General features: G+C 45.3%; 1 protein-coding gene across 17 annotated transcripts in view; it reads right to left on the bottom strand.

Moving 5' to 3' along the window:
- LYPLAL1 (lysophospholipase like 1) overlaps positions 1 to 16,891 on the bottom strand; it is a 133,778-nt gene that overhangs the window by 28,709 nt on the left and 88,178 nt on the right. For 5 of the 17 annotated variants that reach the window (XM_045184434.3, XM_045184437.3, XM_053912481.1 and 2 more), the window contains one exon: positions 9,399 to 9,502. In XM_045184434.3, the coding sequence (XP_045040369.2) occupies positions 9,399 to 9,502 (104 nt within the window). Of the gene's footprint in view, positions 1 to 3,483; positions 3,652 to 4,775; positions 5,270 to 5,308; positions 7,374 to 9,398; positions 9,503 to 10,533; positions 10,859 to 11,839; positions 11,979 to 16,891 lie in introns of those variants that run through there. The other 12 variants (XM_053912479.2, XM_045184438.2, XM_045184443.3 and 9 more) reach the window with 11 other exon arrangements.

Below are 16,891 nucleotides of genomic sequence, written 5' to 3'. Positions count from 1 at the left end.
CAAGGACTAATTTCTTTGATAGAAAGGCTGCTAATGCTTATTTAAGTTCACTGTAATGAAAACAGTATTGCTGGAACTACAAATAAATGTCGAACCTGCAAGCTATGCCTATGGCCCTTTCCCTCATCATGAAACGTCACAATGTCACCCTATTCTTTGGGCTCCTCACACAAATGTGCCCAAAGGTAGACAGGAACTTCACGAAAGGCCGGCAATTCTTATGTAAAACGAGCATGGTGTGCTCACTCTCCGTGTGGCCCCGAGAAGTCTTCCTGATGCCTGACCGTGTCTGAATTTCAAACTCACACACAGAATGGACATGTCTTAGAAGAGTAGGCAGGAAGCAGGCAGTTCTAATTCTGAATGCCCCGAACGTGTGTGCAGACACAGTAGAAATGGCGAACTTGAGTTTCGGGCTACTACGCACAGCCATTTTTGGTCAGGTCACTCGCTCCAAGGCTGAACGTGACATAGGTTGTCTGAAACATTGAAAGCACACTGACGTCAAGTCAGACCCTGGCCTATTTTCCCACACCCACCCTTCGGTAATTAGGTTATGCTCTGTAAACAAAGGCTTGGCTGGACAGCCTCATTTTTTTCATTCAGCACGGTCTGGTAGTAATCAGAGATGCCTCGGTGTTAACATTAGAGCGTGCATGTTCTCAGCGAAAGCAGTTCTCCGTTTCAAGGTTGTCACCTTTGCATTTCAGATGTTTACATTTTTGCTTACAGATGTAGCTGTGAGCAAAGACATCAGTTCGTGTGTGATTCGATGGTGTGGTTATTTCAACTTCTGCAGAGTGTCTTGTCAGCCATCAGAACCACATGTTCAAAGTTAAGCCCTGATAATATTTTAATTAAATTAACGTTTTCTTTTTCCTCAGGACGTCTTGGTCAAAGTGGGTTATGATGTACACAAATGCGAGATCTCGTATTAGACAGAACTACCTAGAAAGCCAGGGTGAAAATGGATACTTTATAAAAATCATTTTGAGTGGCTTTGATCTTTGTTACATTATTTTCATCAAGTTCAAAGATAAAGAAATGAGTGACCTTAGGTATTTTCAAAAAAGACATAACTTTCATTGTACCTCCAAACTAGAGGCTGCGTGTACTTTATCCATTATCTGTTGGCGAATGTAACTTCTCTGAGAGACTCCACAATGTACACTCAGTAAATGTTCCCAAGTGATAAAAATACCAGCTCAGTAATCAAATGTCCCGTTCACATAGGAACCAAATCTATTTCAGAATGTCAGGATTTCCTCCCTTCTCAGAGGTGAGTCATACTCCACTGACATGCGCACCACGTTTTGGTTACCATTCATATTCATTCTTCATCGGGCACTGGAGTGGCTTCGCCTTTTCGCTGCTGTGGATAATGCTCCTATGAACGTGGATCTGCAGATGTCTCTCTGAGACCCTGCTTTCAATGTTCTTGGTCACAGGCCCAGAAGGGGAATCACTGGATCGAAAAGTAGTTCTATTTTTAATTTTCCGAGGAACTGTCGTCCTGTTTTCCACGGCAGCTGCACCGTGTTACGCGTACACCAAGTGTGCGGTTCCGGCCTCTCCACATCCTCGCCGACACTCGCTTCCTTTGTTTTGATAGTGCGGGGTCCCAGCGCTCGGTGTGGTTTGGACTTGCATTTCCCTAGTGACTAGTGGTACCGAGTATCTTTTCATATGCTCGTTGGCCACTTATATATCTTCTTTGGAGAAACGTGTCCTTAAATCTCTTGTGCGTTTTTTAATCTTTTCGTTGTCGTTGTTGCTGAGCTGAGTTCTTTCTGTGGCCTGGGTGGTAACCCCCCATCAGATGTGTGATTTGCAGATATGTCCTCCTGCCGTGGAAATAGGTTGCCGCTCACCATGGTGACTGTGTCCTTTGATGCACAGTAGTTTTTAATTTTGATAAAGTCCAGTTTACATTTACTTTTGTCGCCTGTGCTTTTGGTGTCATTTCAAGAAATCATTGCCAAGTGCAATGTTAGCAAGCTTTCCCTCTACGTCGTCTTCTAAGATTTTTATAGTTTAGCTCTTATGTTTAGGTATTTGATCCATTTGAGTTAGTTTTTGAATATGATGTAATGTAGGGTCCGACTTCATGTTAAACTGCTTTTAAAAAAATAGTGTGCGTGTTTAAATAGACTGTAGTGAGGCTATCTGAGCTTGGGCACTACTGCTGATTTACAGAAGAGTTAAGTCATCTGAAGTAAAGAACACCATGTTATTCCAAATCTACCCAATAAATACCTGCCTAACACTCACAGGCTGTAGGTGGCAGAGGTGATGCTTGTTTATTTACAAGGAAAGGTGTTTGTTTCGCAAACAAACACCTTATGCTAGCTAAGACTTAGTTAAGATTTAGAATTTCAAGAGTAAACTTGTCTCCTGAAAGCAGCCAGCCAGTTTGATGGAAAATGAACTGCAGTGGAACATGGAATTTTAATTACATGTATGCAGACAGATTCCACAGTGCCGTGAAAGTGCCGTACTAAGTATTCTCCATGTGTGCGTCATGGGGAACAGAGGGAAAAAATCTCTGTTTCTCAAAAAGCCTCATATTTAGTGAAAATAAGACAGTTAGTACCTGCCACACAAAAATAACTCCATATACATGCTGGTGGTTGTTGGGCATGGCCTCAACCCTATGAGAACATGCATGTAGGTGCCAAGAGATACTGATGTTCGCCATGTAAGGACAGCAAGCCAGGCTTGTGCAGAGATGCCAGAGAGTCCGCCAGGGAGTGGTGCAGGCAAAACATCGGCCTGATTGAACTTCCCCAGACAGGGCTTTCCAGTCTGGTTAAAAAATGAGGACCCTTTTTAGTGTTAAGTTTTCTAGTTTGGGTGGTATTGTTAAAAAAAATTAGGAAATAAAGGTATAATCATGAACATTTTCTATCGTGCACTAGTGACATTGGTCCTTTAAAAAATACACTCGCACATATGCGCACATGTGCAATGTATGTAATCCTGGCAATATACGTTCCATGCGTTATGTTATTATTAATATGCATGCTCATATGAGTATATTTGTATATTCAAGCGAATTTCTTCCTGACGGAACACACAAGTATTTTCCGTCCAGAGAAAGGCCAGGCAGAGACACCCTGGGCACCCACATGTCCGTGCTCACCCCCCATTTGAGAGTGAGGGACAGTTACCTCCGCGGCTCCTGACCACAGTGTGCGATGTTTTCCGTGTCCACTCCAACGTGATTCTACAGCCCTCCCCACATTCTTGTCATCTGGATCTCATCCCCTTGCACGCGAGACATTCGCCCACGTGGCCCTCCATCTGTGCAGAATCGTTCAGGGATCTTAAGGATGATTTACTTAAGATTCCAGGCATCTCAATGTACTGACAAGAGAGACTAATTTAAACGTAGAATTATATTTCTTTTGGGATGCTCTATACAAGTTCATGGTCATTGTTAGTGGTTTTTAAATATTTTCAAAGACTGATATAACTAAATTTTGACAAGTAATTTTTTAAAAGGGCCTCTAAAAATGACTTCTGCCTCAGAACAACGTCCACATGGGCGGGTGGCCGGGTGGGATTCTGTGAGTCTGGCATAAAGATGGACTTGAGACTGGCCCTGGCGTGGCTCTGGTGTGGAAGTCAGTTCTTCCTCTAGAACCGCCCCTGTGGAAACAAGGCCCCCCAGCACCCTATGAAGCTTCTTTGCACCAGTCCGTGGGGATTTAAACTCAACAAATATGGACCCCAGCTGAGCACTGAGATAACACTTCAGGCATTAAAAACCAACTGAGGGAATAAGGTTAAAGGAGACCCGGATAGAGACAGATGATTACATTTGGGGATTGGACACTTGGGGATGTCTGCTAAACTTCAGTTACAATTATACCCAAGATTTTTAATGACACGAGATTAGCTTTGTATCTATTTTACCTGTATTCTGCTTTTAGACATTATTGCAACATATGGTCAGGACCATACATTCCTAGCTAAACTCACTTTCTTTTGATCAGCGACTGACATTACTTAACCGATCAAATAGCAGCAAGAACGTGCTCGGCAGGTATTCAGTGGTTGAGAGTAAAAGTAACTCAGGTCTTCTATTTTTGTTTTCAAAATGGCCTCCATGCACACTGGTTTGTGATGGTCCCTGGGGCAAACTTGGAAACGTTAGGAGAGACACAGAGGGAAGTATTAACGAAAAGGAAAAATAGTCTGCTATAGGCTAAATGTGTGTGCCTCCCCCATCAAATTCGTATGTGAAAATCCTAGTGCCCCATGCGATGATAGAAAGAGTTAAAAATAAAAAAAAAAAGATGTTAATAAAAAGCCTATTAGCAAACCAAAAAAAAAAAAAAAAAGAGGTGAGGGTCTTTGGTGATTACATCACGATGAGGTGATTACGTCATCCAGGAGGAGCCCTCATGAATGGGGTTAGTGCCCTTCATAGAAGAGGCCCTGGAGAGATCCCTACCCACTTTCACCTTGTGAGGACATAGCCTGCAACCTAGCCGAGGATCTTCACCAGCAATGGACTATGCTGGCACCTTAACCTTGAACGTCCAGGCTCCAGAAATGTGAGAAATACATCTCCACCCAACCTGTGGTATTTTGTTATGACAGCCCAAAGGACCTGAGACAGAGTTTGTGTTTTCTATGTCACGCCGTTCAAAAGCACCGACACTGATAAAATGTCCTTTTAAAATAGACATTGAGGAGTAGGTTAGTATTTAAACATGTACTATTCTCCTTTAAGAAAACCATATCATGGAGAAAGAGTGATACAATAACATTCCCCCTTTACTTCTATAAAGTGTCAAAATCCAAGGATTATTTTTTAATGTCACTCTTCAACCGATTATTTTCCTTGCCAAGTCCTATACAATCTAAAAACATTCCTGTGGCACTTTTCCAAAGCCATTTGTACAGCAAAAGTTTCCATTTAAAGTATAAGTTGTTTTTTCTCAAGTAGGACACACTAAATTTAAGGAACAGTGATCATTCAATGTGCAAGACTGTAAAATGCTCAACACCACCACTGAGCAAAAGGAACAAAAGGGTGAAGAAATAGCACTGCAAATGTCAGTACTTAAAAGTAGGAAGAAACCCAAGTTCACTTCACAAACTAAGAAATATCAGCCAGTAAAAATATAATTTAGGTCAGAGTCAAAACATACCAGAAATCAACATCCAACTCCTGTTTTTGAAAGAGGAAAGCAGAGTCCCAGGAAGTAAGGAAGGTCATTCTGAACGATCTTCTCTTCTCTGGTTAGATTTATTTCCCCTGTTGAAGCACAGAGGTGTTCCTAGAATATAAGCTCCGTCGGGGCAGGGACTTTTGTCTGTGAATGCTCATCGAATTAGTAAATATATATTCTGTAATCTGGGTGGAATGGCAGCCCAGTGTAAGGATGTGAAGAAATTTAGAAAGAACAAATGTGGCTTTCTGTACATATCATTTGCCCAGCAGAAACAAAGAAGAGTTGGCAAGCATTTCGAACTAACTATATATTTTTAACAAAGAGAATGTTGACTGAGCATGCCTTCATCCTGGGGGAGAAGGAGCCAGGTGCCACAGTCCCAGCTACCCGGAGAACTAGGAGGGGAGGAGGAGACAGCCTGGAGACTTTGGGAGAGGCTGTGTCGCCTGGGAAAGGACAAGCAGGGGCGCCTTTCTCCTACCACGCCTCCTCTTTTCTTCTTACGCCGACTTCTGGGGTGTGAGAATGCATTGTTCCATCGTCTGGCAGCCATGTGGCGACCACAGGATGACAACCGTCAGGAAAAAGGCCAATATGTGGGGAATGGCAGGAGGAACGGGTAGAAAAGGCTGGGTCCGTAACGACAGCTTTGGACATCTATACCAAACCCGAGCACATTTCTCCGACTGTTCTGGGTGAGACAGTGACTGTTTACTGTGTAAGTCATAGCTGACCCAGACTTCCACAGCCCGAATCACTTCGCTCTGATCATTTCAGTTCTTAATGTGTTTCAGAAGAGTCAGAAGGCATTCTATTATGATACATTATCCTTCATTCAAGGTAGGACATCTATGAATTCAACTGACTAGGCACGAAGAAAGTAAAAGGCTAAAATCAGGCTGTGCCAACGATGGCAGGGATTGAAAAAAAAAGGGATAGACGCATAAGAAACGCATCAGAGATGGATTCAAGCAGAACTTGGGGACTAGTGTGGGAAGGTGAGGAGGAAGGGAAAAACAACAATAATTCTATTATTCCTTGTTTGCGGGGCTGGCAGCAAAGCTGCATTCTCAGCTCCAGGAAGAGGAGCATTAGGACCAGAGGCAGGATTGGGGGAAGGTGGTCCGGCTGCCTTCCCCTGGGACTGCCGTTCATGGGATGATATCGAGGAGGACACCTCTAGCAAGGACAACGGGACCTGGTGTTCAGAAAGAAGATGCGTTTCAGTTGCAATTATGTGAACTGGACACAGAGAGGGGAGTGTTTGATGATTTCCGTGGTGTAAAGAGCACCACGGTGGCCAATTTCAAGCCACCAGCTTGTAAAATTTCTGGAAATGTTACAGTTGGGAGTAGTAAAAGCTGACTCGAAAACAACTAAGAAGTAAAATAATTGCTATTATTGGAATTGGAGGTACGTGCATGAGCTCATCACATATATGCACAGGTTATATTGTGTATGTATGAATGTATATACAATGTAGACCATATAGAGAAAATACATAACCATTCATAAATATAGTTGTAAGTGTATGTATATATGTACACACATCCCCAGTTCTTTCCCCCAAGGGCCTGGGGGGAACAGCTGCACCCCAATAGCATGAGTCTACTTGATGTCCAGAGCTTGACTTCTGAATTTCGTGTCCCATTAAATTGGAACCAGCAGGCCTTGGAGAAATGACTGACACAGTGGTTAGGGCAAGAAAAGTACAAGATGATCCCAATACGTCTTTCTGGGCTGTAAAATAACGCAGTGTTCAGGGAGTGGAAGGAACATGAGACGGGACACAGGGCCAACTGAGCTTTCAACTGGCCGGTCGGTTCTGGGGCAACTTCAGTGTTCAAACAAAAAAAAAATGACATCATCATATTACAACCCACTGAATAGGAAGCCATGAGTTGATTCCGAGATACAAAAAACAAGTTAAAACTTTGATGAGGAATTAGATACTGCAATCGTCTTCCAATAGGGTTTCAGTCCCTTGCTCTCTCTTCTCCTTCCAGCACCCCTGTGATGTGAATGTTGGTGTGCTTGACGTCGGCCAAGAGGCCCCTTAAATTATCCTCTTTCCCCCCGCCCCCAATATCTTCATTTTGCTGTTCTGATTGGTTGTTTTCTGCGTCCTTTACTTCTAAATCGCTGATTTGACTGACCCTCTGCTTCATCTCTGCTACTGGTGGTTTCCTGTAATGTATTCTTTATTTTAGTTACAGTATTCTTCATTGTTGACTGCTTCTTTTTGTTTTCTATCTCCATTTTTATGTTTCCTTTGTCTCTGTTGAAGTTCTTGCTAAATTTCTCTACTCTTCCTCTTAGTTCATTGAGCATCCTTATAACCAGTGTTCTGAACTCTGCATCTGGTAGATTGTGTCTCCATTTTGTTTAGTTCCTTTTCCTGGAGTTCTGCTCTCTCCTTTCACTTGGGACAGGTTTCTTTCTCTCCTCATTTTGGCAGCCTCCCTGTGTTAGTTTTTATGTATTAGGCAGGGCCGCCACATCTCCCAGTCTTGATAGAGGGGCCTGATATAGTAGGTGTCCTGTGGAGCTCAGTGACAGTCTCCCTGGTCACCTGAGCCAGGTGCCCCAGGAGTGTCCCTTGTGAGAGGTGTGTATGCCCTCCTGCTATAGTTGCATCTCTGCTGCTGTTGGCACTTCAGTGGGAGGAACTGACCCTCAGGTTGATAGGTTGTGGGGACTGGCCATGTCTGCAGTGGAGAAACTGCTGTTCAGGACCTGACCTAATGAAGCAGAATTTGCTTCAGCAGGGTTCTGGTGCCCGCTGAGTCTGCCCCTTGAGTGTGCCATTGGTGCCCCATGGTGGTTGGATGGTGCTCTGGCATGGCCTGAGGCTGACCACAGGGTGTGCTGGTTCCGGAGCCTCTTGAGAGGTGCAGGCCAAGCTCAGCTGCTACCGGTGCCCTGTCTGGGGTCACCTGGTATGAACTATAAAGTGATCTGCAGATGATTTCCACTTGTGCTGGGCTTGAAGGTGCCTGGGAAGGGCCAAGCTGCAAAGTGAGCCCGGCTGCTCCTAGTGCTGGGCTTGGGCTGCTTAACAAGAGGTAGTGGGCACAGTCAGGCCAGATGCTGCTGGTTTGGGGTTTGTGAATTTGAGAGATTTTAGGAAAGTCCACAGCATGAGCCAGGATAGGCTGTTTGAATGGAAAAGCCACGGAAGTGGCTTGGATGAGTCAGCAAGTTGGGTGGGTGGGGTCTCACAGAATCACAGGGTGGGGTGAACAGCTTTAGGCAGGTGGATGGATGGAGACTCAGGTATAGCTCACACCTGAACCTGAAGGGGGAGGGCTCAGCAAAGGAATAATGGCTTCTGACAGCACTTCCGTGTGGGAGAAAGCTGCCTCTCTAGCCCTTGCTGCATAATTCAGTTCCTCCTCATATGTCCCTGGCAATTTTTGAGCTGGAGCTCAAGAGGAGTGAGTCTTCTAACGGGTAAGTCCATGTGTGGGCACTTCAGAGGGACACCTGGGACTCCAGCAGCCTCCTATCACTCAGCCACAATCCCTGCTGGTTTTCACAGCCAAAAGTTATGGAGATTTCTCTTCCTGGAACTGGAATCCTGGGCTGGGGGTCCTGGTGTGGGGCTAGGACCCCTCTGTCCTCAAAGGGACCTCTGAAGCTAGAATATCCCTTCTGATTTTTATCCACCGTATGTGGGTAAAACCCTGAGCCTCTGCCCCTCCAATCAGTCTGGACTTGGCTTCTGTATACCCTTAGTTGTGGACTTCTGTTCAGCTAGATTTTAGTGAGTTCTCAATGACGGCTGTTCTGCAGTTGAGTTGTAATTTGGATGTGGTCGTGGGCAGGGGTGAGTGCAGCATTTACCTACTCTGCCACCTTGACTGGAAGCTCACCAACACTTTTTAAAAGTTTTTTAAAATTAAATTGATTGGGCGAGGGTGGTCAATGACTTATGTAAATTTCAAGTGCTCAATTCTATATACACACTGTGTAAATCGCATTATGTGCTCACCACCCAAAGCCTGGTCTGCTCCTTCACCATGTATCTGACCCCCTTCCCCCACCCCCTTTGGTAGCTGCCCTTCTGTTTTCTGCGTGTGTGAGTTGCTTTCTGTTTTATATTCTACATGTGAGTGAAATCAGATGTTCTGTCCTTTTCCATCGGACTTATTTTGCTTAGCACGATGCTCTCAAGGTCCACCCATGTTGCTGCAAAGGGCGGTATCTCACCTTTTCTTGTGGCTGAGTAGGGTTCCAGGCTGTACACGCACCACTGCTTTGTCCAGTCCTCCACTGAAGGACATGCAGGTGGTTCCCATGTTTTGGCCACAATGCTGTAGTAGACACAGGGGTGCATATATGTTTATGAATAAGTGTTTTCGAGTGTTTCAGGTATATACCCAGGAATGGGATTGCTAGATCATATGGTGATGCTGTTCTTAATTTTTTGAGGAAACCCCATACTGTTTTCCACAGTGTGTGCACCAGTCTGCATTCCCACCAGCAGTGGACAAGGGTTCCTTTTTCTCCACAACCTCTCCAACACTTGTTATTCCATGTCTTGTTGATTAACAGCCATTCTAACAGGTGTGAGGTGGTATCTCATTGCGGTTTTGGTTTGTGTTTCCCTAACAGCTATATAATAGCTAGTGAAGTTGAGCATCTTTTCATGTATCTGCTGGCCATTTCCATGTCTGCGTAAAACATTTGTTTAGGTCCTCTACCCGCTTTTTAGTAGGATTGTTTGTTTGCTTGTTGTTAAGTTGTACAAGTTCTTTATATATTTTGGATATCAGCCCCTTATTGAAGGTTGTGTTTGCAATAGTCTCCCACTTGGTTGGTTGCCTTTTTGTTGGTTGCTTCTTTTGCTGTTGTTTGCCAACGTGTTGCCTGCAAAGTGTTGTCTTCGTAAAAATTAAAAACTCAGGGGGAACTAAGGGGAAAGAAAGGACCACATCCCTGGATTCTTATAAAATAAAATCAAAGGAACATCCAATGAAATCTAACAGTTAAAGAAGCCAGCAGAAAATGATAATTATGTTATCTTCCATTTATATAGAGACTGGCATTTCTATTGTGTGCCAATCACATACTAGGCACTGAAGATTTTATATCTATCTATCTATCTATCTATCTATCTGCCTCCCTCCCTTGTCCTTGAGTTCAGTATTTGGAGTGGGTGGGGGCCGAACACGTAAAGGAGAAAGACAGAGTCATGGAGATAGTGGGGTAGGGCACTGGGTCACTCAGACCTGTGTCTTGGATGTTAAGAGTCTGTCCATTGAAGGAGGCGGGGAGAGCATTCCAAGCAGAGGGAGTATCATGACAAAATCAGAGTTGTGAGGAAGTGTGGCCCGGCCAGGGGATTGGGAGCGTGTATGAGTCTGCTCATGTGCACCACACGTGGAGGGAACGAGGGGCAGAGCCGGAGCTGAAGTCACAGGCAGGGACTAAATTCTGAAGGGATTTACTCCTTGGTGAAAGAATTTTACTTTTCTCGAGAAGACAGTGAGCAGCCAGCAGGGGGCTGTTAGGAGGCGAAGAGGCCCCTGGCCCTGATGGCCAGCTGGAGAGTGAATGAGCCGGGCGGGAGGGACCAGAGGCAGGGAGAGCCATCCACAGGCACGATGGGACCACAGCTAAGGCCGAGAGGAGGAGGACGGCTTGGCGGGCAGAATGGAGACACGTCTCTGTGACGGAACATCGGAAGGACTTGTTGACTGATGTGACGGAAAATGAGAGGGGCAGAGAAGAGCAGGACACAGAGTACAGCGAAGACATTATCATGTTGGGGGAAATCACTTAAAACAGGTCCCACCAGGAGAAGCAGGCTCAGCAGCGGGAAACAGAAGCTGTAACACTCAACTGCGGTGCTGGGTTCTTCACATTTGATTTCCTAACACACCCGTCTCACCGGTGAGGGGACAGAAACGTGGACAGAGTGTATACATTTCGAACCTAAACCACACACTTGTTAAGTGGGAAGAGTGTGCACTGTTTTGACTATGTGACACGTGTGGCAGCAGCTGTGTGACGGCCAGGCGGGAAGACCCGGCTAGAAGTATGAGATACATGAGATACGGATATGGAACCAGAGTGAGGGTGTGGGGCCAGCGATCTGACCCACAGAAGTGGAAGCTCCCCTGGATGGAGAATTCAAAGCAAAACAAAGCAAAGCAGAGCAAAAGGAAAAAGGAGGAGCCTGCACATCAGGCGACTAACAGTGATGGAGCCATTGAAAGAGACAGCTCTCATCCAGAGAGCCTAGGAAAACCACACTGGAAGGCTCCAGTGTCCAGAATCGGGTTTAAGCAAAGTGTCAAGTCCTATAAAAATATCGAGTAAGATAAGGGCTGAAGCAGGCTACGGGATGCAGAAATTAAAACGGATAGAAATGATTAATGATGTTTGAAAACGCTGACATCCATCCCGTGACCTAAGAATTAGGCCTGCTATTGCACAGAAGCAGTGGGAGAGACCCCCGCATCCCCTTAGAAAACTGAACAAAGGCAGCATGACTCAGGCGGCTACAAAGGAAAGAAAAGAGCTCTGGATCCAAAACGTCTGCACATCAGTGAATTTTTAGCTGTGCTTTCTGAACGCCACCTGTAGGGCGCTGTGGCAGAGGGAAGGAGCGCCGGGAGGGAGAGTTTTGTGTGGGCCCTACTTACCGAGAGCCCTCAGTAGTTGCTCCTCTTCCTGAGGCTTCCGTTTCCATAAGTGTGAAATGGTGATCTCCGAATTCCCTCCAGCAATAAAAACATTTTGATTCTGCCCTGACCAGTGTGGCTCAGTTGGCTGGGCACAGTCCTGCAAAGCGAAGGGTCGCTGGTTCGATTCAACCCACGTGCGTGGGTTGTGGGTTCAGTCCTGTTGGTTGGGGCGTGTACGAGAGGCAACCGATTGATGTTTCCCTCTGACATTGGTGTTTCTCTCCCTCTCCTTCTCCCTCCCGCACACTCTCTCTAAAAATAAGTAAATAAAAAATAAAAACATTAAAAAAAAATTCTACAGCTGAACTAAGATGATGTTAACCAGCTGCCCTAAATCTTGCTTGACATTTCACAGGATAATTAAGAAACCTTAAAAAAAAAATTGCATTTCAGCTACTATTTGAAATCGATATATTTTTCATTTGCCATTTAAAAATCCTGTTTTTAGACTTGACTAGAGATTTACTGCTGTTGAAGTAAAATTTTTAAAGAGAACCATTTATTTGCTTCTTCTGCCAGTTTGCTGTGAACTTCAGTTTTAACACTTCTTTCTTGTTATGTGATAGAGAAACTGGCTTAGAGGTTCATGCCCAAGGGGAAGACTTCTGTCTCTCATGGATGCCCCCACCCAATTTTTCAATTACAATAATTTTACTGGCAAAAGAGAGCATAGCAGAAATGGCCAAAATTAATATGTCAAGTGTATCTCCAGTTTCAATTGGACAAGCCAACAACTGATTTGAAAAAATTGGGATGGGGAGAAAGAGGGAAACGACATAAAAACAGGGATTTGAAAGGTAGTGCTGTGCCCTGAAGACTAGGCAGTGACACAACAAAGCAAAACAAACAATTACAAATTAGTCACAAGAACACAGATGCCGCAACGAGCTATTTTGAAATCATTGTTAAAATGAATTTAAAATAGAATGCCAAAGCATCAAACTTTCTCATCACTTCTTTAAGAGAGAGAGAGAGAGAGAGAGAGAGAGAGAGAGAGAGAGAGAGAGAGAGAGAGATCCCAGAGGCTCTGAACTAAACTATTGGCAAAAACATGTCACTAACGGGCATTTTGCCCAAAATATGATTTCTTCAAAACAGGATGTCCACTATTCATCACGGAACTATGGACTCCATTCCCAAGATAAAAATCCTGTATGGCTTTCACAACCAACCCAAAATAAAAGGCCCAAACAAAGGCCCAAAGGTAATGCACACAATAACTGGAAGGTAGCCCCCAAATATGCTTTAAGATAATATTTTGCATTTTTGTGAATGTCTACTCAGCATTTCGAGAGAAACCTCACACTCCCATTCTAACGTTCTCAAGGACTAGAAAGGGCGAAGGCCTTGCAGGGTGAGTAACAGACTCTGAGGGGCGTGCGCAGGGAACGGTGTGAATGCGTGGGCCACACTGTATGGTCACCTGGGGAGTCCATGGTTTGCATCTCATTTCCCCTTCGTCAGGGGAAATTAGGGAGACAAGTGTATGTCCCCCTACAGTGGCCCCCGAGGGCCCAAATGGGGGCCATTTTGCTGTATAAAAATACCCTGTCCCCCTTGTACCCAACCCTTCTGGATGAAAAGGTACCAGCAGGGGACACCTGGAAAAATAGTGAAGTTACACGTCCTAGAAGAGGACAGATTATTTGTAAACGGAGGAAAAGCAACAATTCCGGAAGCTGAGGAGAGAACACCTGGGACTCCAGGAGCTCATGGGGAAGAGAGAGACCTTGAAGATCCCTCACTGTCTTTCCGAACGGTCCCTGGAGCCTTTCTCAAAACAGGGAACACCCTGCTGTGGTCCCCCCAAACTGTCCCGAGCACCCACAGTCACCTGCCTGCCGGGCCTGCCATCCCTCCACAGAGGATTCAAAATGGGATTGCCATTCTTTTTTTAAAAAAGATTTTACTTATTTAGAGAGAGAAGGGACGGGAAAGAGCAGGAGAGGAACACTGACTGATGTGCGAGAGAAACATCGATAGGTTGCCTCTCGCGCATGTACTGAACCAGAGACGGGCACATGCCCTGAATCACACCAGCGACCTCTCGCTTTGCAGAATGATGCCCAACCAGCTGAGCCCCGCTGGTCGGGGTGACTGCCATTCTTCTTAACCTTACTCAGAAGTCTCTGGCAACAGCAAAGGATGGCCCCAGCCCTGTACCAAACCCCTCCTCACACAGACAAAAGCCAGCTATCAACGTGTCCTCCCCAGCTAGCTTCCCCACCCCTATTCCCACAGTGGTCACTATTCATCCTGCGGTGTGGACAAACGGCACAGGCTGGGGTGACTTCCCGGGGCACCCTGTGTGAAAACAAGGACTGGACTCCACTGTGAAACTGAACCGGGAAACTCAAGGGCTTATGGGCTGGCAAGGAGGCCACACTGCACAGCATCACCTGTGCCTTTGACCGCTGTGGTCGCATTCAAAGGCCTAACAATTGTCAAGTAAGTGTTAACTTGTCTCCCTGGAAAACATGAGACTTTCACTTTCCTTAGGAGACTTTCAAGTGTTTTCGGAAAACCACCAACAGCTCATGTAGCTCTCAAATAACTGTGGTGATCCCTCCAAAATGAAGCTGCCCTGGGGACTTTGGGATAGCTTTCTGGGGAGATGATAACCAATTTTTTATTTATGAACAGCCTCAGGGCCAGGATTCCTACATGAGAATCACCTGATTAGGAAGGGTGGCATGGAATTGGCGCCCCTCTGCAGCTAACATGATAGGGGATACCTGTCTGTCCCTGGAAGCGTTCAGGTCCACTTCAAGGTCATGGCTGTTGTGGAGGATACATCATGCTGCCCTGCGTCCTCGCAGACCAAGGTGAAGCCCGTGTAACTGCTCAGACATGCTGCTTGGATTAATGCTTCAGACCAAGTGCGAAGGTCAATGTAGAGGACAGCTGGTCTACTAAGGTCCATCCTCAGGGGACGGGACCAGGACCCTGAGGGGCACAGCTGAGGTCAGAGCTGCAGGGGTGTCTTTCCAGGCTTGGAGTCCTGTTCACAGTCATCCTAATTCCACGCTGTATGAGACAAACTGAGCTGATCTGGTTGCAGCGACAAGGCTGGGTTCAGCGAGTGTGACAGAGATGACACACGCATGCTCTGCCTCTTACCCGCAGCGCAGGAATCTGCCGGGGCTACCCCTTCCCTTCCGAAGAGTCCACGTGTCTGTGCACACAGCACGTTGGTTCTCTGCAAACACAGTTCTCTCTCTTCACACATGAGCGTTCTCAGAGTTAAAGGCTGCTGAAGCAGCTCTCTCTGTGTATCCTATCTGCATTCTTGAAATGTTTGCATGCTTTGATATTTTCTTGAAATGTTTGTACGGCTTTGGTAAATCTGTTCTCTTATCGTAGATCAAGAAATCCCTTTTATATGATAAAGACTTTCTGTTTAAATATACACTGGCTAAATGCGATCTGGTTATTTTCTTTTACATACCAAAGCACCGTAAACTCGCAGCAGCCCCGCTGCTAGTCTGCTCCATGTTTTGTTCTCCATTCATTCTGTTAAATGTCAATTGAAATCCTCAACTTCCTATAAAGAATACATTTAATTTCCTCACCACTGATAATGATATTTCTTATTAGGTCTTTAGTGGAGGAAAAAATGCTATCAGTAAGTGTTTTACTTCACTTCAGAGATTACAAAAGTAATTGAAGTCATTATAAAAATTCAAACAGAAGCAATATAGAGTAAAAAAAAAAAATTCACTCTCTCCTCTCCTGCAAAATTCCAGTCTCCCCAACATATAAACATACATAATGTATTGATGCATGCTTTCTCCTTGTTGCCGTTTTTCCTCTCCCATGTACAAAAGCACCAAGGCTATTCCAAGTCCCTTGTTTCAGGAAAGAAATGTTTATGTGGGTAAAGCAACAAAAGGGTTTGGGATGAGACATGGGGACAATGGCCGCACGGTTTCCTGGGGAGGATCTGTTCCCGGCCTTAGCAAGGATGTTTCAGGCTTAAAGAGACCATACATACGGACAATAGGTGTCTTCAGATGCGTGAGCCAGACCTAGACGACACGGGAGGGCGTCCCCTAAATATACGGTCTTGTGCCAGGGGGCCCAGGTCGTGCACGATTTGGAAAGAGGTAGAGAGCTCCTGACAACCGAGAATGAATACACTATCGGCCCAATGGGGAGAGGGCCGGGGTCGGGTGCAAGATTATCATATAAAATATTTAGATATACGTCCTATACACAGATTAGCTTGTGGGGAAAGACTTGTAACTATGACCTGCACACACCCCTGTATCTCTGGCAAAACTATACTAGTAATACCTTAAATCTATTTAACTTTCCATTTTGTTAAAAGCTTTTACTATGCTATCTGACTTAATCCTCATACGAGAATGTCACCCGAGGGTGCACTGCAGCAGAGAATGAGATTTATCCAAAATACTCGATCATTTAGTGACAGCACAAGTACTCAAAACAAAGAATATGGATTCCCTCCCCTGGCCCTCTGTTTGGAATGCGCACTCTCAACACTCACAGGCCTGACACCCTTATCTGTGACATGTGTGTATGTTGCTCTTCGGCCAAATTGTAGCCATGAGGGCTTTAAACACGAGTGATCCATGTATACTCAAAACAAGTGCATTTAAAATGTCAGGAAGTTTGAAGGTCATTAAAAGCTTAAGATAATTAAAACACCGCACAGACTGATTTTTATTAGTTCAAATCTCAGTTTTCCTTTTTCTCCCTCCTCTCTGTTCCTCTCTCTCTCTGTCCCTCCCTCTCTAAATGTAAACTTTGTAACTTTAAATGAAAGAGGAACAAAGGGGCCCCTGCTTATGACCAAGATGGAATCACAGGGACCAGACTGGTTCTTGGACCTGAAACAGCTGGAGCACACCTGTGTCTTCCGACGTTGGATCTGGCGGCAGGGGACGGTGACCCCTTATGATGGAGAAACAAATGAGGTTGTGTGAGGCAGGTTTGGGCAGCGCAGGGAGGGGACCCGGCACAGAGGGAGAGAGAGCTGCAGACAGC

The sequence above is a fragment of the Desmodus rotundus genome, chromosome 10 (genome assembly GCF_022682495.2).
Source record: "Desmodus rotundus isolate HL8 chromosome 10, HLdesRot8A.1, whole genome shotgun sequence".
Classification (NCBI taxonomy): domain Eukaryota; kingdom Metazoa; phylum Chordata; class Mammalia; order Chiroptera; family Phyllostomidae; genus Desmodus; species Desmodus rotundus.
This window is presented reverse-complemented; position numbering and strand designations above follow the sequence as displayed.